General features: G+C 41.6%; 1 protein-coding gene across 1 annotated transcript in view; it reads left to right on the forward strand.

Moving 5' to 3' along the window:
* Nucleotides 1–12,870, forward strand: part of Col8a1 (collagen type VIII alpha 1 chain) — a 123,294-nt gene extending 110,424 nt beyond the window's left edge. The window contains exons 3-4 of the mRNA XM_050148984.1: nt 4,631–4,961; nt 8,300–12,870. Of these exons, the coding sequence (XP_050004941.1) occupies nt 4,634–4,961; nt 8,300–10,209 (2,238 nt within the window). The 5' untranslated portion in view covers nt 4,631–4,633 and the 3' untranslated portion in view covers nt 10,210–12,870. The remainder of the gene's footprint in view (nt 1–4,630; nt 4,962–8,299) is intronic.
* The last annotated feature ends 13,599 nt before the right edge of the window (nt 12,871–26,469 follow it).

Here is a 26,469-nt window from a genome sequence, read left to right on the forward strand (position 1 = left end):
TACTTTCTACCATGACTAGGGAGAATTGTAACTGTCTAGTCTTCAACCCCATCAAAGACCTGAGAAAGATATAATAACACCTGAATAAACAGGAAGTGCAGAGCAAGTGATTTCCCAATTTAAGAGATGACAGAAGCAGCTGGCTACCTGGAAAATCACCCTAGGTTCTTCTATAACACTGGGGTATCCAACTTTGGCCTTTAGGCCTAGTAATCTGACAGACATTTTTGAGAAGCAGAGGATTTGAAGAACTTGTCCTACATTGTCCTGGCAAAGTTTGGCAGTCACCTACTTTTGCTCCTGCTGGTCTAGTTTGGACACAATACAGTCAGCAAAGAGATAATTTTCTTTTAAGATACACAGAGAAGCAACTCTGGGAAATACTGGGAGGATATTCTGCCTCGTTCCCCTTTCTTCAAGGGATAAATCTAAGGCTCTTGAGAAAGCCCATATCAGAACAAGAAGCCCTAGAAGAAGGGCAGATAAGAGGGGCTTGTCCCCATCACACCATAAACACACATAAACAAGACTAAGTTAGATACAAAGCTAAGACTGAAGGTTAGATACGTAAATACTGTTTGATACAGCAACGCCAAATCTCATGAGGATAAATGTACAAAAGGTATTCTTAGATCATCTAAAATAATGGTGTCCATAGGCACTATGTTCATAAGCACGCTCCCTGTTATCTGAAACCCTGTCGGTGCTGGTGCTAGTACAGCTGCTCATCGACTCGCTACTGGAGGATCTACTTCGAGAACAGCTGCCGCATGGTAATATTATGTGTACATTACAGTAGGTCCCATGAGGAAACTACAAGGAATATCCAGGAGGCTATTCAAAGTGATGAGGATTGGCAAATCTGACACCAGAATGAATTACAGCCTTGGTTCAACTATTCTTTTTTGTCATACTTGAGCATATTTTAATGGCTATCATTGCTTTATTCATGTTAGGTTTATCATTATTGCAGTTAACCTCTCCTTTATTTTGGTTAGTATCCTCCTTTGAAAGTCTTTGGCATTCCAGTTGGTTTTGATTGGTCTTTTTGGTTGTGCTGCATTAGTAATAACTTAATTTAAACAGTGATTTCAGCTTACAAAGAACTGGTATTATTATTCGCAGCAACTCTGAGAAAGAGGCAGAGATTGCAATTTTTGTGTCACACGTGAGGAAACTGAGACTCAGTGAAGATAAGGGATTGCTCAAGTATTAAGTATGGAGAATTGCAGAGCTGAAAGTCAAACATAGGTTTTCTTGAGTCCCAGAGTATATGTCTCAAAGGGAATGAGAGCCTTCACTTAGTTCACCTAGCCGGCAAAGATGCAATGTCTACCCCATTAGATATTCTTATTTTCATGTATGCACAATTACGCACACACGCACACACACACACATACACATCAATCATAAAAGAAAAAATAGCAAAAAAAATTAGCAAAGAAAACTCACAGCATTGTGCTTTCCTTTCTCAGAAAAGGAAGAGAGGCAAGGAAACCCACCACCATCACTTCCCAGCAGGGGTTCTCAGCTTCTTCTTCCCTGTAGGCATTTGTATATGGCAGCAAATCTGGTGTTCTTTGAGTTATATGAAAGAGCCACCACACCACGTTGACCACCAAAACCATCTTCAGGGACAAGAAGGAAATTAGTAAGGATAAGTCTGGCGATAAATTCTAGCCAGGGCCCTTCCATAAATATTCAAGTTAAAACTGAGCAAAGTTTACTTAAATAAAAAATCAGAGAAATGAGAGAAGGCTGACTGGATGAGATGGTTTGAGAGAAAGGCCAAGCCTCTGAGAGGACCTGGTGGAAGGAAACTCGGTCCTGCTGAGTCCTGGGGATTTACCTGGTCTTTTAAGCATTATTTAGCCTTCTAGTTTTCCAGCATTTCCCAAGTGCGTCCCAGTTTAAAGATTATTAAAGTGTAAACTAGCACATCAGCCTAATTGCTGGAAAGGTGATGGCAAGCATGCAAGTCCATTACTACGGTTTAATAATGGAGTTCATTCACCCTGAAGGCTAGAACTACATCCTAGTGAAGGCCTAGCATCTATGTTCTCAGGGGTTGCCATATATTTCTGGTGTGAATTAACACGTTCAGCTTTCTAATGAGTACCTAAAGACACTGAATATTAAAATCAGGCAGAATTTCAAATAAAACTGAGAACTATTTTTTAACAAGTTAAGATCTGGAAAGGCTTTGCTTAGCTACTCATAGCTAGACAAAAAATAACGTTGAAGTGCCTGTCTCAGAGGGTGAAAACAGTGAGGTGTATAGTATGCTGGATTTGAGTTTTAGAAAAGTTTATGTTACATTGCATATTTGTAAACTAACTCTGGGAAAAAAACATGGAAGAGTAATGAGAAAAGTTACTGCTTCAAAAATAGGGGATTTAAAGTTGATGGAAAATGTATTCTTTTTCCAATGTGCATTGTTACTCCTTAAAGGTATGCACCTCTCTCCTCACTCCCAGCGTAGCTCCCTGAGGCCAGGACTCAGTGATTATATTATATTATATTATATTATATTATATTATATTATATTATATTATATCCAACCTTGTATTTCTCAGATGGGCCTAGCACTGTTCCTGATAGGGATTTACTATGGTGTCCTTTTTTTTTTTTTTTTTTACAGCAGATGTTCTTTTAAACCTAAATTAATTTAATATTAATAAAAATACGCCGATACTCATTTTATGGTTCTTTCCAAATGACTTCTAATAACCACTTAATCATTCAGGGGGCAGAAGATAACAATAATATCTAACTCCTCTCAGCAGTCCATGTCTTAGTCAGACATTAAAATAAACAGTTCTTCCTTGCAACTGTGCTGATTATATCATGGAGAATGCTATGTAAATCATTTTAATGACTCATGTACTTCATTTATTCCCTGAAGGAAAGAAATTTATATATTTAGAAAAACGAGAAAGCAATGAATTTTCTGATAGGGATTCACATTAAATATTTTCTTAGTTCTGGCTTTTGATTTTTGTTTTGTTTCGTTTTTGTCTTCTTTTGCTTTATTAACTAATCCTTCTGTATTCTGTCAGATACCTGGCATCACCCTTGAAATGGATGGCACAAATTCAATGCCGAAGCCGAACATCGTAATCTAGAATTAAGTTAGTTAGATAGTTAATTGCAAAGAAAAACTCCCATGGAAACAGAAGTTAACTTAGTTGTACACACGTCTTTTTGAGGTGTTCCAGGACATAGTTACATTAACAATGATTGTGACGCTCTTGCTCCTTCTCATTCTCCAGCGTTATGAAATTCTCTGTTTTGCAATTAGTCTTTTAATAAGGCATAGAGTACAACGCCAACTCAGGACCAGTACAGGTTCCTCAGTGGTGGGAGAGAGGACACTAAGCAGACTTCCAAGTGTGCTGTGCCTGCCCCCTCATGTCCATTAGTGCACATCGCATGTCCCTGGGCTGTTTGGTCTCCACCCTAGGGTGTTACCACGTAGAAGTCTCCTCAATCTGGTCTTTATAAGCAGATAAACTCCCATTTATATTTATTCTATTAACTGTTGACTTGCAAAGAGCACCAGTAAATAGAAACAGTTTGTTCTTGTGAATAGTCAGACATCGCCCTCTGTCTTATTTATACAACTGATTTGCCTTGTAAACTTCCTTTCTTTCATAAAACTTCAAAGATAAACTTTAATGGACGCTGGCTCCAGCTAACCAAATTCTGAACAAATCACTTCATAGTATTTAAATCGAAGCAAGAAGTACATAATTATGGCAGTGATTTTTAAAACGACCGCCTGGCACTATCAAATGGAATGTCCTTTCTCTGTAGTTTTTGGTGTTGTTTTTATACTTATTGTACCTTCATATTTATACGTATTTATGACACCTCAAAGCATCCAGGAAAGCATCTAGCAGATGAGCAATCTCTGCTCCTGTCATAGACCAGACATTTTTAACTGTTTGCCGTTAGAAACCCATTACTGTCCTATTGAGCAAGGCTAGAAATATCTGAGTCAAAGTGTTAGAGATAAAACCCAATTTTTCTCTCTTATAAATTTAAGGATGGATGTAGCTCCCCCATGGTCAGCCAAGGCTCAAGTTTGTTGCTCTACAATCCCCAATACATAGATTTTTATGACATAGTCCCAAGGGCTCTGGTTCATTTCCAGGCAATAAATAGATTAGCAATCCAGCCAGCAAGGAGGAAGAGAGGGGGGAGCGTTCTCACTGCTTCCAAGGAGCCTTCTAGAAAGCAGCAGTAGCATCTATTAAAATTATATTCAATTGGCAAAAATTGGCAAAATCATCACAACTATCTGGGTGCCTTTATTCTGAGTTTCTATTCCACGCTAAAAGCTGGGTTTTCTGACATTATGGGGAAATTGCAGAATTGGTGTTTGGAGACACTAGCAATCTCTAGACTACATTCCACTAATTGCCTTCATTTGACTGACCTGACTCCTCTGGCATTTGTTCCCGTTCTAATTAAAAGCTAGCATCTTCATTTCATCGTCCTTCCTCTTATAAAGCTCTGGCAATGAGGACTGTGGATTTGCCCACTTCCTGTACTCTCCTGTCTCTAAGCCGACAGCAGTCTCTTGGCCTGCAGGTCCTCACTGTGTCGGTGTGTTCTTTTTCCGCAGGCGATGGCTGTGCCACCCAGGCCTCAACAGCTGCTGGGAGTGCTGCTCACCATCTCACTGAGCTCCGTCAGGCTCGCTCAGGCTGGTGCCTACTATGGAATCAAGCCGCTGCCACCTCAAATTCCTCCTCAGATACCACCGCAAATTCCACAATACCAGCCCCTGGGCCAGCAAGTACCTCACATGCCTTTGGGCAAAGATGGCCTTTCCATGGGCAAGGAGATGCCTCACATGCAGTATGGCAAAGAATACCCACACCTACCCCAATATATGAAGGAAATCCAACCTGTGCCAAGAATGGGCAAGGAGGTGGTACCCAAGAAAGGCAAAGGTAACATCATATTACACAGCTTCAAAATAGCAGTGCTACAGACTCCTAAACTATAAAAGCTGTGAGGGAAAAATACAATTCAGAGACTTTTATTTTTAAATTTGTTATTGCTGTGAATCACATGCAGTTCTTGCAAAGTTCAAATTTAAAGAAAGAGATACAGGGAAAGGGCCTTTAGGTCAGGTCATGCAATTCCAAGTGGTCAAACATGAAATCATATACATATAAGAAACACTAAATAGACTCAGCAGGTTTTACTTATTTATTTATTACACACACACACACACACACACACACACACACACACGGCCATAAGTAAAGGAAAAGAAGCCTTGAGTTTGAGAGGGATGGGGAGCACATGGAAGGGGCTAGAGGAAAGAAAGGAAAGGGAAAATGATGTAATTATATTTTAATTTAAACATAAAAATTATTACAGGGGTTTGATCTTCATCATTAATAAAAAGTTAAAGTTACAATTTATACTTGGTTTTAATATTTTAGCTAACATCAGACTGAACAAAGCATATTTAACCAGAGTCTATCCTTAAATATATTATTAATTTATTTAAACAGTCACCAGCTCTCTAGTGAGCATTTGGCTGGGGCTTAGACTCTGAACAGACGCAGGGAGTTCAAGGAGCAGAAAGATAAAACTACGGGGTTAAAGAAGAGTAACAAGTCACTCTTCCAAGTCAAGAAAACAATATTTTGGAGAACTTATATAAAATAAAACTCAAATGAAAGCATTTCACAAACTAAGTGCTACACATAAGAGCTTTCAGTACTGCTCCAAAGTACACAAATCCATCACTAAGCCATTAGGAAGCTAAAATGCACAGAAAAATTTCCCGTCACTTCCTAGGACTATGTATTAGGTCTATTACACCTACAAAGTACTACTTGCTGTGAGATGCTCATAGCATGTGTGGGGGAAATGGAAACCATAGAGTAGCAATCACCATGAAGGATGTGGAGGACACGAAGAAGCCTAGCTGCCTAGAACCCAGAAATCAGAGGAAATTATTCTTTCACTCCCCTGGTCTTTAAAATAAGATTGTTGAGAGAATCAGAGGCGTAAGGCAAGTGGTGCTGAGTCAGCACTAAAGCATGGAGGGGGTTTTGTGTGACTGCAGCTGTCAGTCATTCCAGATGCTCAGGCAGAGGGGAATGTGCTCCAGGCACTGTGCTAAATAAACATCAGGGATCCCAGAGCAATAAGATGTGATACTTCAGGGTGTTGGCCTATGCCTGTAGTCCGGAGGCTGTGGCAGAAGGATCACAAACACAAGGCCACCGTGGGCTCCACACATGTAGTGTTAATATGTATTAGGAGGTTCTCAGATTTTCCCTTGACTACAGTTTGTTTTCTAGCGTGTGTTAATGTAAGTATTCCTCATATTTTTTACTCTCCAGGAGCTTGTATACCTTTAGGGAGCCATCTAGGTCAGAGGTTCTTAACATGGGGGATCAATAACCCCCTTGGGTGTATAGCAACCCTTTCACATGGGTTATCTAAGATCATCGGAACATGCAGATATTTGCATTACAATTCGTAACAGTAGCAAAATCACAGTTATGAAATAGCATATTGCAGATGGGAAACTGTATTAAAAGGTTGCAGTATTAGGAAGGTTGAGAGAGGCCTGTTCCAGGTCCTTTTCCCCCTCCCTTCTTGCATGGCCTGCCTGGCCTCTGGTGCCTCTTGTATCTATTCAGATGATTACTCCTACCTGGGAAGAATATGGCTTCTAAGATTCTCTTTTGTTTCCTGGCAGTAGTTCTGCAGATAGCACAGTGATCAGACTTACAGGCTGAAAGAAGACTTTGGAAGCACATATTTCATGTCTCCATTCCCCCACTTCTCCCAGGAGCATGGAATATCCAGAGCTGTTTGTCTGCAAAGCACAGCATACTCTCACATGTGCTTTGTATTTCAGTAGCAAGGTATGAGGGCTGCCCCATGTATTCTCTAGTATGCGGCCGTGGGAAGTCAGTGATGCTGACAGCTTAAGTAACCTAGTCAAAACCTCATGCCCAGGCCAGAAAGAGAAACAAGATGTCCTCTTTCTAAATCAAGCTTCTCTCCTAGTCTGAACTGAATGCTCATTAAACCTAAACTTCTAAGAGAAGTAATTTCTTTAAAATCGTATATTTGAGGCTTGAGAAACCTTATACCATGTCAAAGACACTAAGCAAATCCATTGGGTCTTGAAGATAGATGTGGAGAGATGTTGCCAAACCACACATGAAATAAAAAGCTTTCCTTTTACCTGGGTCCATGGCAGAGTGATTTTCATCACCCATATTTCAGCATCTAAGGAAACATCATTTAGCCCTGCATTATTAAATTAAAAATAATACAAGCCAGCCGGGCACAGATAGACATGCACCATGGGTCTGAGTAACATGTAGTATTATGTCAATGCACAGAAGCAGCGGCAAGAATGTTGGTCGTTCTTATAGCAGATGCTAGGAGGTATAAGGAGTTGAGAAGAGGAATGGATGGAGAAGACAATAGTCAGGAGATTCAAAGCCTCAGGCACGCAGGAAGAATATGATTTTGATTTTGTTTTTATTTATTTTTAGTTCTACTACCAAATGTGGTAAATATAGTTAGTAATACATTTTAAAACTAAGCATAACTTCAAATGCTGTACCCACAAAAATAAGTATGTAAGGTTATGAAAATTTTGATTAGCTTAGTTTAATTATTCCACATTTTATTAATAAATTGTACCATCACTTTGAAACCCATAAACACAGCATCTAATTTGTCAATTTATAATGAAATCTTTCAAATTGATAAGACAGTCACGGAAAAACACAATATAGCTTCAAGTAGAACAGTTTAAAAAAATAAAAACAGATTATGACTTCAGCATTCTCTAAAATACACACAAATGTGTACCTTAAACAAATGAGCTGAAAATACCATATCTCTGCCATATGGGCTCAATGGCAATGTGTTGTTGTTGTTGTTCCTTTCATTACATAACTCCAACCTTCCAAAATTCTGTATAAACACAGTATGGTATCTTCAATTTTTGCACAGGGAAAATTTTTGTTTGATTATTTTTCAGCTTTTAAAATTTAACCAGTGCTGATACAAGCATCTGAACATAAGAGTTTTCCCAACAACTCAGACACATCGCAGAACCTGGCAGTTTGATTTTCCTTAAAATCCTGGTATCATACAGGAGAAGGCTTGGGAAGATGAGCATATTATCTCTAGCCTTCCCTTTTGATACATAACAGGCAAATGTGTCCAAATTAAGTGACTACTATTACTTCCTTCAAATAAGGGATAACCACTCTCCCCTGCTCCTCTGTTTTTCCAGGAGAAATACCTTTAGCCAGTTTGCGAGGAGAACAAGGTCCCCGTGGAGAACCTGGACCAAGAGGACCACCTGGGCCACCAGGTTTGCCAGGTCATGGAATGCCTGGAATCAAAGGAAAACCCGGGCCACAGGGATATCCAGGAATTGGAAAGCCGGGTATGCCTGGGATGCCTGGGAAGCCAGGAGCCATGGGAATGCCTGGAGCCAAAGGTGAAATTGGACCCAAAGGGGAAGTCGGGCCTATGGGAATCCCAGGACCACAAGGACCTCCAGGACCTCATGGACTTCCTGGAATCGGGAAACCGGGTGGGCCAGGGTTACCAGGACAACCAGGAGCAAAAGGTGAAAGAGGGCCCAAAGGACCACCCGGACCTCCGGGTCTTCAGGGTCCCAAAGGAGAGAAGGGCTTCGGGATGCCAGGCTTGCCGGGTCTGAAGGGTCCTCCAGGTATGCATGGCCCTCCTGGCCCAGTTGGGCTGCCAGGAGTAGGAAAACCAGGAGTGACAGGCTTTCCTGGACCCCAGGGTCCCCTGGGGAAACCAGGCCCTCCAGGGGAACCTGGACCACAAGGTCTTATTGGTGTGCCAGGAGTTCAAGGACCTCCTGGGATGCCTGGAGTTGGAAAACCGGGCCAGGATGGGATCCCTGGCCAGCCAGGATTTCCAGGTGGTAAAGGGGAGCAAGGACTGCCAGGGTTGCCTGGACCCCCAGGCCTCCCAGGGGTTGGAAAGCCAGGCTTCCCAGGACCCAAAGGGGACCGGGGCATCGGGGGTGTTCCTGGGGCTCTTGGACCAAGAGGGGAAAAAGGACCAGCAGGTGCTCCTGGAGTGGGAGGTCCTCCTGGAGAACCAGGCCTACCTGGAATGCCAGGGCCCATGGGCCCACCAGGTGCTATTGGTTTCCCTGGGCCCAAAGGAGAAGGTGGGGTGGCAGGACCACAGGGTCCACCAGGTCCTAAGGGTGAGCCAGGCCTCCAAGGCTTCCCTGGGAAGCCAGGTTTTCTTGGTGAAGTAGGTCCCCCTGGCATGAGGGGTTTGCCTGGTCCTATTGGACCCAAGGGGGAAGCTGGTCACAAAGGGTTGCCAGGGCTTCCTGGAGTTCCGGGGCTGCTTGGACCCAAGGGAGAACCAGGCATACCCGGGGATCAGGGTCTACAGGGACCCCCAGGCATTCCAGGGATTGTAGGACCTAGTGGCCCTATTGGACCACCTGGGATTCCGGGCCCCAAAGGAGAACCAGGCCTCCCAGGCCCCCCGGGATTTCCCGGTGTAGGGAAGCCAGGAGTGGCAGGCCTTCACGGTCCCCCAGGGAAACCTGGTGCCCTTGGGCCTCAGGGCCAGCCTGGTCTTCCTGGGCCCCCAGGCCCTCCAGGGCCCCCAGGACCCCCAGCTGTGATGCCCCCTACACCACCGCCCCAGGGAGAATACCTGCCAGACATGGGACTAGGAATTGATGGAGTGAAACCTCCGCATGCCTATGCGGGCAAGAAGGGCAAGAACGGTGGGCCAACCTATGAGATGCCTGCGTTTACTGCAGAGCTGACTGCACCTTTCCCACCGGTGGGGGCCCCAGTAAAGTTTGACAAGCTGCTCTACAACGGCAGACAGAACTACAACCCACAGACGGGTATCTTCACCTGTGAAGTCCCGGGTGTCTACTACTTTGCTTACCATGTTCACTGCAAGGGAGGCAACGTGTGGGTTGCGCTCTTCAAGAACAACGAACCCGTGATGTACACATACGACGAGTACAAGAAGGGCTTTCTGGACCAGGCTTCTGGGAGTGCAGTACTGCTCCTCCGGCCTGGAGACCGGGTGTTTCTCCAAATGCCCTCAGAACAGGCGGCCGGACTGTACGCCGGGCAATATGTCCACTCCTCCTTTTCAGGATATTTATTGTATCCCATGTAAAAAAAAAGAAAAAGAAAAAGAAAAAAAGAAAGAAAAAGAGAGATTTAATAGAAGAAAAGAAAATGAAACACCAAAAAATCCAATTATAAACAATGCTTCAAAACACTTAAATAGTTGGAAAGTTGTTTTTAAGTGAAAGTTTAGACCATCATGTACAAATAAAAACTAAGATGCATGTTTAATACTGTGCACAGCAGATTGTAACAGAATGATGGGACAGATTTATGGATCAAGTACAGACATGTGTGTTGTGCCCACTGGACTCACATTAGCTGTTGCACGTTATATGATGATTTCATAGCCTGTTTATTCAAATCAGTCAAAATATGTCAGTCTGGATGATCATAGCTAATGAAAGTCACTCCTTCCTTGTGCTCCCTTGAAAAAAGTATTTTTGAATATGCCTTGAGAGGTTCCTGGTGACAGTTACATACTGTATTTATTTGCATAATTTCCTCTCTATTTGTGCAGATGTTTTGCTGTGGAATGTTGGAGAGTTGTTCTGTAGTGACAAGACCATGGTAATCTCTAGTCCAAAGGCGATTTCTCCATGTCAGAGGCTGTGCGTTTAGCTGCGGGACTACCTAGTCAGAACTGTGTGTTTGTGGTCTCCCCAGAGGAGCAGGTGTGCCGAGGGCCCATTGCATATTTGCTCAGCACTCTCTTTGTTGAGCACTGGGTGAGAGTCTAGTGTGTGATATAGGGCAGAGTGCACAGGGTTCGGAATTTAGCTCAGAGACATTAATGCATTAGCTCACCTAAAGAGCTTCAGTTTGGCATTTTTCTGGAACCTAATTTTCTTTTTCTTTTCTTTTTTTTTCTTCCTTCCTGTAATTTATACTATGGCCTAAACAATATAAACAGATTTTTTTAAAAAGTCTTCCTCAAATAACTTTGCCACTTTGTGAACTTGTATTATTAAAAGCAATTATCAGTTATGTTTACATGCATTAAAAAAAATCCCCCTATTTTGCCCATACAACCAATGGTAGTAAGGTTTCAGTTTGTCTGTACATGTTTTAGTAACTGTGTTTTTTCCCAGTAACTATGAATTTTAAAAATATGATTTATGTTATGAGGTTCCAAAGTCAATTGCCAAAATCCAAGCCATTTTTTTTTAATTTGGGAAAAAACGTTCAGAATTATTTGCAAAAATAATTAATTTTAAAAGAGTAATTAAAAGATTTGATATTTAATAGCAGATGTGTTGTTTCCAGCTATAGTAACTAAAATTGTAGGGAAATGACTGTTTCTTTAACATCAGCCTTTGGAAGAGGTGGCTAAAATGTCACAAAGCTCGGGGAGCCCATGCCTATGACGTCACCACACACTCAGCACCACAGCTGAACCGGGTTTGAAAGGAGAAAGAAATGTTTCAGAGTCTCACTAAGGCACATACTAGATTCTTTGGACACTGCTCAAAGCACAAGCAATTGAAAGTTTCCTGTTCATTTGCTGTTAGTTGTTTGGGGAAATAACGTGAGGCTGCAACGATGACCTAATCTCCTCTCCTCAAAATTTAAGAGTCACAGGAATTGAAGAGATAGACATAGATTGGAAAAGACACAAATAAATACAGTATAAAACATGGGCTATTCCAAATCTGAATTATTTTACCACCACAAATTTTCTTATCCTGGCTTACTATTCGTTTTTTCCTTTTATGACACACAGGCTCCATTTTTCTCAAATTTTAAGACAAATGAGTTCATTAGCACAAGGTTTCTCATTCACTGTTCATTGTACAAAGCACTTTCTCATCCGAAAGGAGTCCTACCTAGCCTTCACTTGCAAAGTAAGCAGTATTTCTGTGGATAGCTGTCCTTTTGGGTTGCTCCTGAGGACACTGGCTTGTAGTGAGTGACTGGAAGTCACAGGGGTCCCTGGGATCTCTGTTAAATGCTACATTGAAATGATTTGAAGGACAGATGGGCCAGACGCATCATAAAGTTGCTCTTAGCTGTACATGCATGGTATTTTAGTCTCCACAAAGAAAGGTAGAAACTATCTCTTAAGTTAAACCAAATTTCACTTTTTGAGTTATTTTCCAACTTATTTATTGGTTGTTACTCAATTGCCTATATGTGTGTGTGCATGTGTGTGTGTGCGTGTGTGTGCGTGTGTGTTATCATATATCAGGCATATGCTTCTAAACTTTTAAATGGAGGAGGAGCAAAATCTATGCCAGATACTGTATATTCTACCATGGTGCTAATATCAGAGCTAAATAATACTCCATTTAATTTAAAGAAGAGTTTTAAGTAATTATCTATGTACCCGTGTTTCCCTTTGGAGTGCTGTACACCATGTTAACACATTAGTGTGAAAGCAGGTGAAACAACTATATGTTCTACAGTCTAGGGACACTAATGATCCCTATTTAATTCAAAATTAGCTAGAGCTTTTCCATGTGAAATGGACCAAACTGGCATTGTTCTTATTTAAACACAGAGTTTTAAAGTAGTATGACATCCCACAGGGGAAAAGAATGTCTGTAGAGGATAATTCTCCTCAGATATTTTACAGAAACAAAGAATGATGAAAAGACTGGTAACTTGTTTGAGTTTCCATGAATAGATTTGAGACTTAATGGCAAATCAATTTTGTATTTAAATTTTTGTACTGATTTGAAAAACAGATCATTAAATATCTTTAAAAGTATGTTTCTTGTCTTGTTTATATTGCTCGACTAACACTATAGGAACCTAAAATGTTTTTGAATCACCCCGGTAGTAATGAACCACTGAACTAGGACCTAAGAATAACCATAGTTTAAACAGGACACTTAACTAAAGGTTCTGTATATAAGCAGTCCAGGGCTCCTCTGTAGTCTTTACTCCACACTCTTTCTGCATTCTTGTTTTTCCACCCAAGTGTGTTGGTCTTCTCTGCTTTGGTGAAAGATAGTTGACCTTAGCCATCACATGCCAACTTGTGGGAGGGCAGAAAAATCAGGAAGAAAGGGATGTTAGTTTATTCTTTAAAAAATAAATAAATGAAATAAAAAAAACCAACCTAGCAATTTAGATCCTTCCTCCATACCCATTGCCATGAGTTTAGTCGCATCATAACAAGTTGAGAGACAGCGTGAGAGACATTATCAGTTCAGGAGCTCTGTTCAGAAGGGTGAAAGAACAGACATTAACGCTGCGTTGTTGCACCCACCCACCATCACAGAGGAAAAGAACTTTGATCTGTTCCCTCATGAGACATTCAATTTGCCATATTGCCGGTACCTTGAGGGAAAATAGTGGTGAGTGGATTCTCTAGGCAGAAACACATGCATTTCAATAACCTAAAGGCCTTATACGCAGCAATAGCAAGAAAAGCATACTTTTGTGATGACTTAAGAAGTTCTGGATGATCATAACATTATATCTAGACTATGATAAAGGGATTGTTCAGATCATTCAAGGAACAAGTACCAGCAGTCCGAGTGGCTAACTTGTTTGAACTGTCTTACCAGAAGATCAAGATCACTTTTATCCTCACAAAGCTCAGTTTGTTCTATTTCATTCCACAACCAAAGACGCTATCATTTTATGGCCTGTGGTCAGAGCCAGGATCTCAGTTGCTAGCCTGTTCAAAGGACTGAGATAAGGGCTCATACTGGAAAAAAAAAAACTTTATCCCAAAACAAACCAATAATACAGATCAGAAAGAAATACACCATCAATATTGACAGTGGGTCACATGCTTGAGAAAGTACTCAAGACCTTGGTTATTGTTTGAGGCAGCCTTTGATGGAGTTCAAATGGAGGGGATTATTTATTAAAGGGTGCAGCACCAGCAGCTCTCTATTCTGATGGATAGATTAGTCACATAATTGTTTTTCTGATGTAAATGCACCTTCCCATAATGCCTTAGTTAGGGTTTCTATAGCTGTGACAAAACACCATGACCAAAGCAAGTTGGTGAGGTAAGGGTTTATTTGGCTTATACTTCCAGATCACTATTCATCATCAAAGTAAATCAGCACAGGAACTTGGAACGTAGAGGCAGGAGCTGATTCAGGGTCCATGGAGGGGTGCTGCTTACTGGCTTGCTCCTTATGACTTGTTTAGCCTGTATAGAACCCAGAACAACTAGCCCAGGGATAGTACCACCCACAGTGGCTGAGTCTTTCCCTATCAGTCACTAATTAAGAAAGTGCTCTCCAGACTGGCCTACAGCCTGGTCTTATGAAGATTTCTTTTTGTTTGTTTGTTTTGTTTTATTTTTTGAGACAAGGTTTCTCTGTGTAGTCCTGGCAGCCCTGGAACACACTCTATAGAACAGGCTGGTCTTAATCTTAGAGATTCACCTACCTCTGCCTCCTGAGTGCTACTGGGATTAAAGGTATGCACCAACACCAGGCCATGGAAGCATTTCTTTATTGAGGTTCCTTCCTCTCAAACAACTTTAGCTTGTGTCAAATTGATGTAAAACTATCCAGCACACACAATGCATCGGATTTCAAGTATACAAAAATATGTGATAGGAAATAGGGAATTCTCTATAAAGCTTTACTTGAGGGCACAGTTCTGTCTTGGTGTGTATGCATAAAAAACGAGTTTAGGCTAGATCTGATCTTCCAATCTTTGGACTTGGATACACTGAACTTATATTTGAATAGGAACTAAGCTTGATCGTTATTAGTAGAACAAAAAATTATCACATAGAAGGGTATATGTGTAGCTAGATGCGGGTGAAGGTCCAAGATTTATAGGTACAGCGTGTAGAGCACACGCACATAAAGGAGCTAGGTTTCCATGTGCATTATTAGAAGGGAAGGTGTGCATAACCCAAACCAAGCAGTCTCACTTGGCTAAACTATCCCATATCATTGCTGCCTCCACTCCCTCAAAAGGAAGTTTTCTCCCCTAACTTATTATGGGATCTAAAGGTAGAAGGTTAGTCTTTTCCAACCGCTTCATGCCGAGTTGAGGGAAGAATGAATCACCCAAAGATGCGTAGGGAGGGAGGTAGTTGCCAAATGGATCTGAGGCCAGAACAAATAGTTTCCCTTCTAGTTCTAGGGCAGTGGTTCTCAACCTTCCTAATGTTGAGACCCTTTAAAATAGTTCCTCACATTGTGGTGACCCCGACAGTAAAATTTTCATTGCTACTTCATAACTGTAATTTTGCTACAGTTATAAACCATAATGTAAATATCTGATATGCTGGCTGGTCTTAGGAGATCCCTGTGAAAGAGTCCCAGGTTGAGAACTACTGCGTATACATGTCAAGATTATAAAGATCACTGTGGAATCAAACCCAATTTCAGATCCTTTTGGGGGGTGTGATTTTTTTTAATGTAGAATTTGGATTGAGGAGGCTCAAAGGTATGGCAAAAGGAATACCCTCACCTCTTTTGATAGGAAAAAAGTTGTGTGTGTCAGGGAGGGGTATGTGGCTATGTGTATCTGTTGGTTTGTCTGTGGGCCCTAAACTTAGAAAAAGAAGGAAACTTTTTCTCTGAGATGAAGGAAATGTCTGACAAGACCAAAGTATCAAAAGATGAGTGAAATAAATGGGTGTGATAACAAAGAAAAGGGGCTGGAGAGATGGTTCAGTGGTTAAGAGCAATGGTTACTCTTGCATAAAACTGGATTCAATTCCCAGCACCCACATGGCCAGCTCACAATCATCAGTAACTCCAGTTCTATGGGATCTGATACCCTCCTCTGGTATCCATAGGCACCAGACAGGCATACAGTGCATATACATACATGCAGGCAAATCACTCATATTCATAAATCTAAAATTAAAAATATTTATATTATATATATATTTAAAATAACCGAAGAAAAGTTAAGTGGTATAAGTCTTGAAAATAGGGCACAAATATTTCTATTTCTTCTGATGTGAAATAAGCTATTGTATACTATTAAGTAAAAAAGCGGTATAAAAATAAGTATTTCAGAAAAATCATGTTGACAGTTTTTGAAAACAACACTGAAGAAGGAAAGAAACAAGTAATAAGACCAATTTTAAAAAGGAGAACACAGTCATGCAAAAAGGAAATGACATGTCATGCTGAACAGTCCTGAAGGAGCCTAGGTATAAAGAGGAAGAGAAATTGTCAGGGGTTCATTTCAGAGCCATTGAACTCTTCTAGGTACCAGGAATAGAGACTGTATTAGTCAGTGTTCTCTAGAGGAACAGAACTTATGTGGGGTTTGTTGGAATGAGTTACAGCCTGCAGTCCTGCTAATCCAACAAAGGGAAAGTGAAGGGAAAGTCCAAAAATCCAATAGTTGTTCAGTCCATGAGGCTGGATGTTTCAGCTGTTTTCAGTATATGCTGAAGCCCTAAAGAAGTCCAATGTCAATGGAGCAGCGACTGTGCTAGCCAGGCAAGGGCAAGCAGGCAGAGAAAAAAAAAAAAACTTCCTTCTTCTATATACGTATATAGAGTTCCATCAGGAGCTATGACCCAGATTAAAGGTGTGTCTTCCTGTCTCAAGATCCGTATTAAAGGTGTGTGTCTTTCCACCGGATTAGAAGTAGATTCATCCACTTCAAAAAGATCTCACACAGGTTCCGCTCACTTTCTTCTACAGCTCAGGATCCCATTCTAGGGAACGGTGCTGAGAGATGAGGAGTTAGGCAGCCTCTCTGGTAGGCAGACAGACAAAGAGAGGTGCCATGGCCAAGTCATAATGGAGAATTTCCAGGATGGCCAGTTTCTCCTTATCCTCCTGACAAAAGCCTGGTGGTTAAAACAAAAGCCTTGAAGCTTTGCTTTGCTTTGTTTCATTTTGTTTTTCCCTCCTGCCAGCAGGCCCCCTGCTGATGGACTGGCCCAAAGGGTTTAAGGACAGATAAGAACACATGTTACATCACAGTTGTGGGCCAATCAAAACTCCCATCTTTCTTCAAAATGACCAACTCTAAATTATGGGAGAAACATTCTTCAAAGACTTTAAAACCCCCAGGATTTCTCAGCTTCATCAATTCCCCCTGTGCTTTGCAGAAGGTCTTTCCCTCTGTGTGTCTTCCACACTCTGCCTCCTCCCTCAGAATCAACACCTTTCTCAACTGCTCATGCTGCCTGTAATGTTTGATCTCTCCACTGCTACCTGTTGCACTGGAGATTTTTCCTGCCTTAGGAAACAAGCTGACCAAGAACCCTAGGATGTCCCCCACAGTGGAATTGAATTACCATCTCAATTAACTTAATCAGCATAATGTCACACATGCATGACAAGAAGCCCATCTTCCAGGTTATTCCAGATCTCATCAAGTTGACAACTGAAACTCTTACAATTCCACTCCTCAATTTTCCCTTGAAAACCTTTTTCTCTAACTCTTCTGGTGGACTGAAGGTAGGTCAGTCTTTTTAGAACTTAACACATAAGCACACCACTTTAAACATTAATCTTCCATCTTTTGGCTCCAAACTCCCATTTGTATTTTGTAATGCAGAATAAAATCCAGCTTTGGAGTCTCCATAGCTGTTAACAATGGTACAGTTTAAAAGTCCAAAGTCAAAAAAGAAAATAAATAAAAGTCTATTTCATTTAAGACTCAAGGCAACCTAACTGTGAAACAACAAACAAACAAAAAAGCTTAGTTACATATTTCCAACACAGAATGGCAGAGAATAAATATTCCCTTTCCAAAGTGGAAAATTTGGGATATAACAAGATCAAAATCCATCAGGACAAATTGCTGTAGCTCCGTATCCAGTGTCTGGGCCTCACAATGAAATGGCTGTTCTCCAAAAAGATTCAGGTGGCTCAACACTACCAACTCTGCCTCCCAGAGTGCCCACAGCCTCTCTCTTGGGCAGTCCTCTCCATGTCTGCACCTTTCATTAGCGTACATCTCTGATATCCTGAAGTCTTCATTGCAACTGAGACTTTGCCTTCACAGCTCCACCCAGTGGCCTCTTGGGGCCTCTTGGCTGAGAATTTGACCCTGCTACACATTACTTTGGTACAGGGCTCCACAACCCCTTAAACCTTATATCTTGCATACTTACAAAATTAGTATCACATGTAGTCTGCCCCCCGTGGGCCACGGCTGTATCAACTTCTGTGTGCTGACCCCAGGGAAGCACTTTCATGTCTTAGAGGATCCAGGGAAACCCTTGAACTCAATTTGGGTCTTCACAAAATGGAGTCTCCTATGGGTGCCTTTAGGACACTCTTCCTATTGCCCCAGCGTAGTACAGAAGGTTTCTCTTTAGTAGTGTTGATTTCTTCACAATTATAGACACTTGCTCAGGACCAAGCTGAATGTTTGCCTGTCCTGAGTTTTTCACTAGTCTGTATTTCCACTGTATATATTTCTGAGCATTCTTCTCTATCAAGCTCTTTCCAGAATGATCCATTAAGCTCTATTTTCATCAAAGGCTTTTCTAGCCCAAAGTTTCAAGCCCTTTCACATTCTTCCTGCAAACTGTTTCCAAAACCTTAAGAACCAAAATAAATGACCAGGTTTATCATAGCAATGACCCAGTTTCCTGCAACCATTTTTCTTAGTTACATGTCTATTACTGTGAGAAAAATATGCTGGCAAAACCTATTCAAGGAAGGATACACTAATTCTGGCTCATGGTTGCAGTACAGCTTTAATCATTGTGGGAAAAATCAAGCAGTAGCTTGAGGCTGCTAGTGATGTTGCATACAGTTACGAAGCAAGGAGTGATAGGAAGGATAAATGCCTTGGCTCAGTTCTTTTCTTCATTTCATGCAGTCCAGGATCCCATCCGAGACATGGTGTCACCTACTATGGGAAAACCTCCCCATCTCATTTTACCTAATCCCCAGAGGTTTGGGAACTTTGTATCATGCACCCTATCACACTCACTTTCCATTTCTCCCAGGCCCACCCTCCTACCCTTGTACCACCACCCCACAAACAAAGCAAACAAGTCCAGTTTGTGTTGCTCTTATTCTCATTTGAGCATTGTCACACTCCCAATGGCCTGCTCCTTAAAGACAACTGAGTTCCTCGCAACCTCCCTTCCGGAAGCCATTAACTGTGAGGAGATGCACTTCAGCATCTTAATCACAGGTTTTAAGGACTCTCTTCAATGTTTTTGGTGGCTGGCATGAGAGTTTACCACAGAAGACGTCAAGGTTTTCCATTCTCACTTATGAGTCTGCAGTCTTTAATATCACTGCCAAAAATGATTCCTTGCCCATTGCAGCCAGTTGCAAGCATGGATCATGGGCATCAACACAGCCTCTGGAGGCAGCATGTATCTCAGACATCAACTTGGCCTGCAGTGGTGGTGGTGTACATCTTTAATCTCAGCACTTGGGAGGCAGAGCTAGGTGGGTCTTTGTGAGCTTGAGGCCAGCCTACTTACTGAGTTTCAGAATAGTCAGAGCTATGTAGAGAGACCCTGTCACAAAACACACACACACACACACACACACACACACACAAAAAAAAAAAAACTTCATTTAACTTAATCAAGATAAGTGCCCACAAGCATGTCCTGAGGCCCATCTGCCAGATGATTCTGGGGCTCATCATGTTGGCAACTATCCTAGTTAGGGTTTCTTTTGCTGTAAAGAAACACCATGACCATGCAACTTTTATAAAGTAAAACACTTAGTTGGGGTGTCAGCTTACAGTTTCAGAGGTTTAGCCCATTATCATCATGGTGTGGAGCATGACAGCATGCAGGCAAACATGGTACTGGAGAAGGAGCTGCTACACGTTCATACGCAGGCAACAGGAAGTAGACTGAATGTCACACTGAGGGACGCTTGAGCAAAAGAGACCTCAAAGCCCACCTCCACAGTGACACATTTCCTCCAACAAGACCGTACATATTCCAACAAGGTCATACTTCCTAATAGTGATACTCCTTTTAAGGGTCATTTTCTTTCAAACAACCACAGAAACTGAGATTAACAGTCACAGAGGGCTTAAATAACAAGGAAAATGTTTTCTCATTCTTGGAAGAGGAGCATTATTTGGATGGGTTTCTCTCAAGGATTTTCTTTTTGGCTTGCAGATAGTCATCATTTCCTAGTACCTTCAAATAGTCTTATTAAGGACACTAATCATCCTGAGTCATAGTATACCCTTGTGATTTTATTTTAATCTAATGGTCAATTTTAAAGACTCTATTTCCAAAAACAATCATACTCTGCAGAATTAGGAGTTAAGGTACAACATGCATTTTGGGTAACAGTCTAGACCAGAGGTTCTCAACCTCCTAACTATGTGACCCTTTAATATAGTTCTTTATATTATGGTGACTCCCAACCATAAAATTATTTCCATTGCTTCTTCATAGCTGTAATAGTGTTATGGATCATAATGTAAACATCTGATATGCAGGTTGGCCATTAGTGACCCTTATGAAATGGTCATTTGACTTGCAAAGGGGTCATGATCCACAGGTTGAGAACCAGTGATCTAGAGCATATCATCAGGGGATGCATCTACTTCAGATGTATCTTTGGTGGGAAGATGACAGGTAGAGTCATGAGTCTGGGAGAGATCTACTGGCCTCTTCTAACAAAAAGGTAGAGGAAAGACTAACTTAAAATTATTAGTACCATTTATAAATAAATATAAATCACAAAAATGCTTTAAAATTTGATCCTTTTATTGAAGATCCAGTAAAGGTATGTATCATTACAATCAATGGGGAATTACAATGAATTTAAACACACAAAGCAAATAGAATCAAACCAGTCATATTTGCCACATTTGCAAGTTTTCCCTTAAATGGCCTGTGACTCTTAAAATGCAAATACTCATGCTTACTCCATTATCATGAAGAATTAAGTTACCTTATCAAGCACCCTTTTTCGTTTAGCAGAGTTGAAAAAGATTCATGATAGTCTCTTTAATTTTTAGAATCAATTCATATGTCAAAATACAAAACACATTTTATTCTCAAGCAAGATTTTTATTATTTCAAGAGACTATTAATACATTGTTATTATTAGTTATTATTATTATAAAAAGCATTGTTAATTCCTAGGACACTTGCAGTAAAATTTAAATTAAGATCAGCACATCATCCCGTTTTAATGTGTCATTCAGAAGCTCTTCTGATACTCAAAGAAAAGTGTATCTTATCAAAAATTTCCCTTGAGGCAACTAGAACTTTTCCAGAAATTCTGTTTTCCTTTGATATCTTACTTAATGTAAGAATAGATTTTTTATTTGAATCAAAAGTGCTCCCAATTAAAGTTTACGAATCCCATAGGGTTGTATATTTCATGTGCTTTGTTAAAAGCAAGACCTAAAAATTGATTTTGTATTGGGCATTGCTACATTGGTTGTCATCTGACAAGTGAGTGGCTGGCTTGAGTTTTCACAAGAGGTAAAAGAAATAAATAAAGCTGATGGAATTCATACCAGTATTGACTTTTGAGCTAGCAATCATATTGCCCCCTTCCCCTAAAACACTGATGGTTCATCTTCTCTGACAAATAAGAGATTAACCCAGAATTAGGAGGGCTCTGGGGTCAGTGGGTCGGAGAACAAATCTCAGGTCTTCTGTTTACTACACCTTGACCCAATAACAAACTTTCTAAACTTCAAATTTTCTATGGCTAATTAGTGGGGTGTGGTAGAGACAATGAATATCCTTCCTGGGCATCCGCTAAGGAGCAGAAACTGCTTAAAGGATCTTTGGGTATTAACTCAGCCAATCAGGGATGCTCCTGGAGAAACCCAGCTTTACAATCTGGTTTGTGCAGCCAAGGCTCTGCTGTTGTCCTGTCTATCTGTCTGCTCAAAGTATATCCAGCCCCAGGCTACAGTCCATACGTAGTCAGTTTCTCTCCAGCTTCTTACAGCACTCAGTGTACAGGATAGGACAATAACTCCCTGGCAATTCTCGCCAGCCCAGTCCAGCCTAAGCAGTGAAGAACAGGTGGTATGGTTGGCAGCCACTCCTGGATACTTTTACATGAAGAATTTTGTAGATCTCACTTACTTTTTTTTTTTAAATCCTTTTCTACGCATCTCCCGTCTTTATTTTCCAATATTCTTCTATTGGGCAATTAGACATACACCAGTCATCTTGGAAGCCATTCAGTATGAACCCCTTCCTCGTGATCAGCGTGAACCCCCACCTCCCATTTATCATAAGAAATAGAGACAGTATTAGGGCTTTGTTGAGGCCCATTGAGGGAAAGCTACTTCCTCCTAATCAAAAGAATAAACTCTGAGTCCTATTTTGTTTCTTGTCCTTGGAGTAGACATAACACCCTGATCCGTGATTAAGATTTGAACTTTGCAGCTATTGCCCCTCACTTAAAAAAATTAATCCACATGGGCATTTCCTTTCGTGTGTGCCACACGATTCAACTGCCACCTGGTCCCAGATACAGCCCTTGGAATTGGTCCACCACAATATCTACTCCATCTATGAGCTGCTGGAGTGTGTGCAGGGGCCAGTCCTGCAGAATCAGATCCAGGAGTATGTCATCAGCATTTAAATGAAAACCTGAGGAATGACTAGGACCGAATATGGCGGCAGCCGTTGGCACCTGTCATAGTACCACAGAATAGCTCCAAGGAGCCTGAGAAACCTGTGAAGGCTCTGAGGAGAAGACAAGGAGGCAGTGGCCGAGGAGTGTGCTTGGCCAAGCATCTCCCTCTGGTGGCCAGAAAGGAGCATAGCAGTTAAACAAAGAGGCTATGGGCAAGGTCGTTTTGTTTTTTGCCTCCACACAGTATCTCTTAACCACTTTTTGAGAGTCAAGATTTCAGAGGACATAGGTTTCTTGACTCTGCTCCATGACTAGAATTGCAGACTGAGGTCAATAAACACCTAGAACACAGAATTACCTAGAATTATCTATATCTTTTTATGTCTTGTAGATACTGTTAGTAAGAACCTAAGATAAACAGTGGAACAAACTACCTGCATGTTCTTTCCATGTGGTTCTCTCTGCGGGCTTCTGTGGTCTTGACACAGCATGACACCTTGGATCCATGTGGATATCCTGTGCTGGTTTGAATGCAAATGTTCCCCCCATAGACTCATAGGGGTGGCATTTTTGGAGATGTAACTTTGTCGGAGTAGGTATGGCCTTGTTGGAAGAAGTGTGGCACAGGGTGGGCAGACTTTGAGATTTCAAGCCAGGCCCAGCAGCTCACTCTCTCTTCCTGCTGCCTCAGGATCCAGATATAGAAATCTAAGTTTCTTCTCCAGCACCGGGTGCTTGCATGCCAGCATACTCCCTGCCAAGATGATGATGGTAGGCTAAAGCTCTGAACGGTAAGCCAGCCCCAATTAAATACTTTCTTTTATAAGAGATGCAGGGATCATGGTGTCTCTTCACAGCAATGAAACCTTACCTAACACATATTCCAAGGGAACAAGATGGAAATGCTTAGAATTTCAGAGTTCTAGCCTCAGACCTCACAGATCACTTCCAATGTGTTCTATTGGTTGAAGTGATAATGTTCCATCCTGGTTCAAGGGAAAGGAACACGGGCAGCACTAGCTGATGGAAGGCATGCCACGTGGTACGGAGAGTTTCTGGTTCAGAGAGAGGCTCTGTCTTCAGCAACTGGATGGAAAGGAAAGAGGAAGATATCAGATGTTCCACTCTGCCATCCACAGGTGCACACACATGGGAGCACACCTGCACATTCATGTGAATGTACCGCACACACACACATACAAAAACACACACACAGACACATCACCTACAACACAACACCCCCTCCCACATACACGCAGAGATTTATAGAGTGTTTAATGGACAGAAGATAGTGCTAGAGAAAAGAGTGATGGCGACATTCTAGGGCTAGTAATAGAGGGGTCATTCCACCCCTAAGTGTGAAAGGACTGAGGCAGTAAATGTTTACCAGTGCTCAGAATCATGAGGACAGAGGCACTGAACTGGAGTCACAGTTGTCATGAAAGGGACGAGGGTCAGCAAGCAGACCTGTGGGACACAACACTCAAGAGGCTTCTTCCTCTGCTTCATGTTAGTGCTGAGCTGAGAGTAAAAGCCTCAATTTAGTCCTGTTGGTATTAAACTGATAGAATAGATGTTACACTTGAAATTAGCCAAAGGCCAAGGAAAGGCATAGTCAGTGGTTATCTTTCTCTCGCCTCTTACCAGAGTATCCGATTTGCAAAACCCAAATCTGAGGCTAGGTCTCAGAGGGTATTTATAGCATCCTTTTAGAGCATAAGGGTAGAGAACGACAAACTAAAACATCAAATCCAGCAATGTGTTTTGCTCTTCAGACTGATTAAAATGCACAGTGCTCAGAGAGTACATAGGACATGCTGTTAGTTTCTCACTACTTTTATTGTCTCCATGGTGCAAACACTTCAGAACTACACTACCAAGGTCCAGGACTTTGCTGAAGTTTATTAATTGTGTTTACACAGTCTAGGAGCCCATGCTCAAAATAAGCCCCTGTCATTGTATTTATGATCTGTGTCCTAGCTCAGGTTAATATTGCTTGTTGGGAGCACAAAGGTCTGTAGCATGATTAATAAAAACCCAGAGACAGATATTAGAGTTCAACCAAAAAAGCAAAACAGCCAGCCACTGGTTCTTGCCTTTACCTAAGTCCAAAATGGCAATCCTGCCTCCAGGAATCTCAGAATGAGACTGTGTCTGTGTCTGAGAGCTGTCTCCTCCCATTTTATATTCCCGTCTAGGGCTGAGATTAAAGGCATACACCACTACCCAGTTTCTATGGCAAACTAGTGTGGTTACTGGGATTAAAGGTGTGTCTCACTACTGCCTGGTCTGTAAGGCTACCTGTGGGGCTGTTTTACTCTCTGATCTTCAGGCAAGCTTTATTTATTAAAATACAGATGAAATATTACTACAAAGGTACTTGGGACCCACAGATATCCGGGGAAATAAGGAATGTTAACCATGCAGAGATGCCTCCTCACTAGGAGAGAGAAAATAAATACCCCCATTCCACTGAGAAAGCTGAGAGTAGGTACTGTTAACGACCTGGTTGGTGCCCTTTCTGCTATCTGTAGAGGCAGATCTCATTCGCCTTTGGCTATAGAGGAGCACCTCACTCGAACTTCCCAGGAAGATTATCCCAGACTCTCTCTCCTTAGACAGTATCTTTAGCTCCCAGAATTAATAGAACCTGTCCTTAGGGAAGATGTCACACATATTTTATGTACTGCTGACTTCTATGCTATATTGGTCAAAGACCACATTGGATCCTAGACCTTTTAGCTATAGAATCCACCCACACTCATGGTCACAAGTACATTGTAAAGGAGTTTCTAAGTGCTCACACTTTAAACTTTGTTGTGGACTTGGAGCTGGAATGATTGCTGCCTGGACATTTTCCCCAAATTGTACTGCTTAAATATGCCCACAATGAACTGCCTACCATTAGACTCCCTGAAGGCTGATCCAGATTAAAAAGGTCAATCTGAAGTGAGTTTTCATTCTCACCTCTTCCTGGGTGGGGGGTGGGGCTGTTTCCTTGCCTGAACACCTGCAGGGTCCCCCTAATTGCTGGGATGAACTACCATGACAAAGCAACTTGAGGAGAGGGTTTATTTGGTTTATGCTTCCACGGGATTATCCACCATTAAAGGAAGACAGGAGTGGAATTCAAAGAGGGCAGGAACCTGGAAGCAGAAGCTGATGCAGAAGCCATGGAGAGGTGCTGCTTACTGACTTAGTACTCATGGCTTGCTCAACCAGCTTTCGTACAGAACCCAGGACAAGGATGGCATCACCCACAATGAGTTGGGCCCTCTCCCATCAATCACCAATTCAGAAAATGCTCTGAAGGCTTGTCTACAGCCAGGTCTTATAGAGCACTTTTCTCAATCACGGTTTCCTCCTATCAGATGTCTATAGCTAGTGTCAAGCACAGCACACCATCCTCAAACAGTACCAACCCTTTATTCTTTCACATCATGGCATCCATAGGAAATCTTGACATGTGTACATCAGTAAAATGAAGACCGAGGAAAGGCCATTTCAACCTGTGGTAACTGGACAAGAGGCCCTGCAAGTTCCAGAGACTAAGGGGATCACTGTCTTACTCCTGCCACACGAGAAGCTCGGCTCAAATCTGTTATCTGTTCTGAACATCAGCACAGCTTCCCCCAGACAAACATTCTATCATGTTCTTCAACTGTAATAATAATGTTCAGATTTCTCTGTACAGCACTGAAGATGTAGGCTCAGAACTGGGGAGTTCTCAGGGCTTGTCTAGTTTATTCTCTTTGTGTTATGAACTCAAGTCCACTAAGGTTAGATGGCTTATCCAGAACACTCCATTTATCCACCAAGGAACTGAAGTTTTTTTTTTTTTTTTTTTTTTTTTTTTT

Source organism: Alexandromys fortis, unplaced genomic scaffold, assembly GCF_014885135.2.
Source record: "Alexandromys fortis isolate MF-2015 unplaced genomic scaffold, M_Fortis_MF-2015_v1.1 scaffold_4, whole genome shotgun sequence".
Classification (NCBI taxonomy): Eukaryota; Metazoa; Chordata; class Mammalia; order Rodentia; family Cricetidae; genus Alexandromys; species Alexandromys fortis.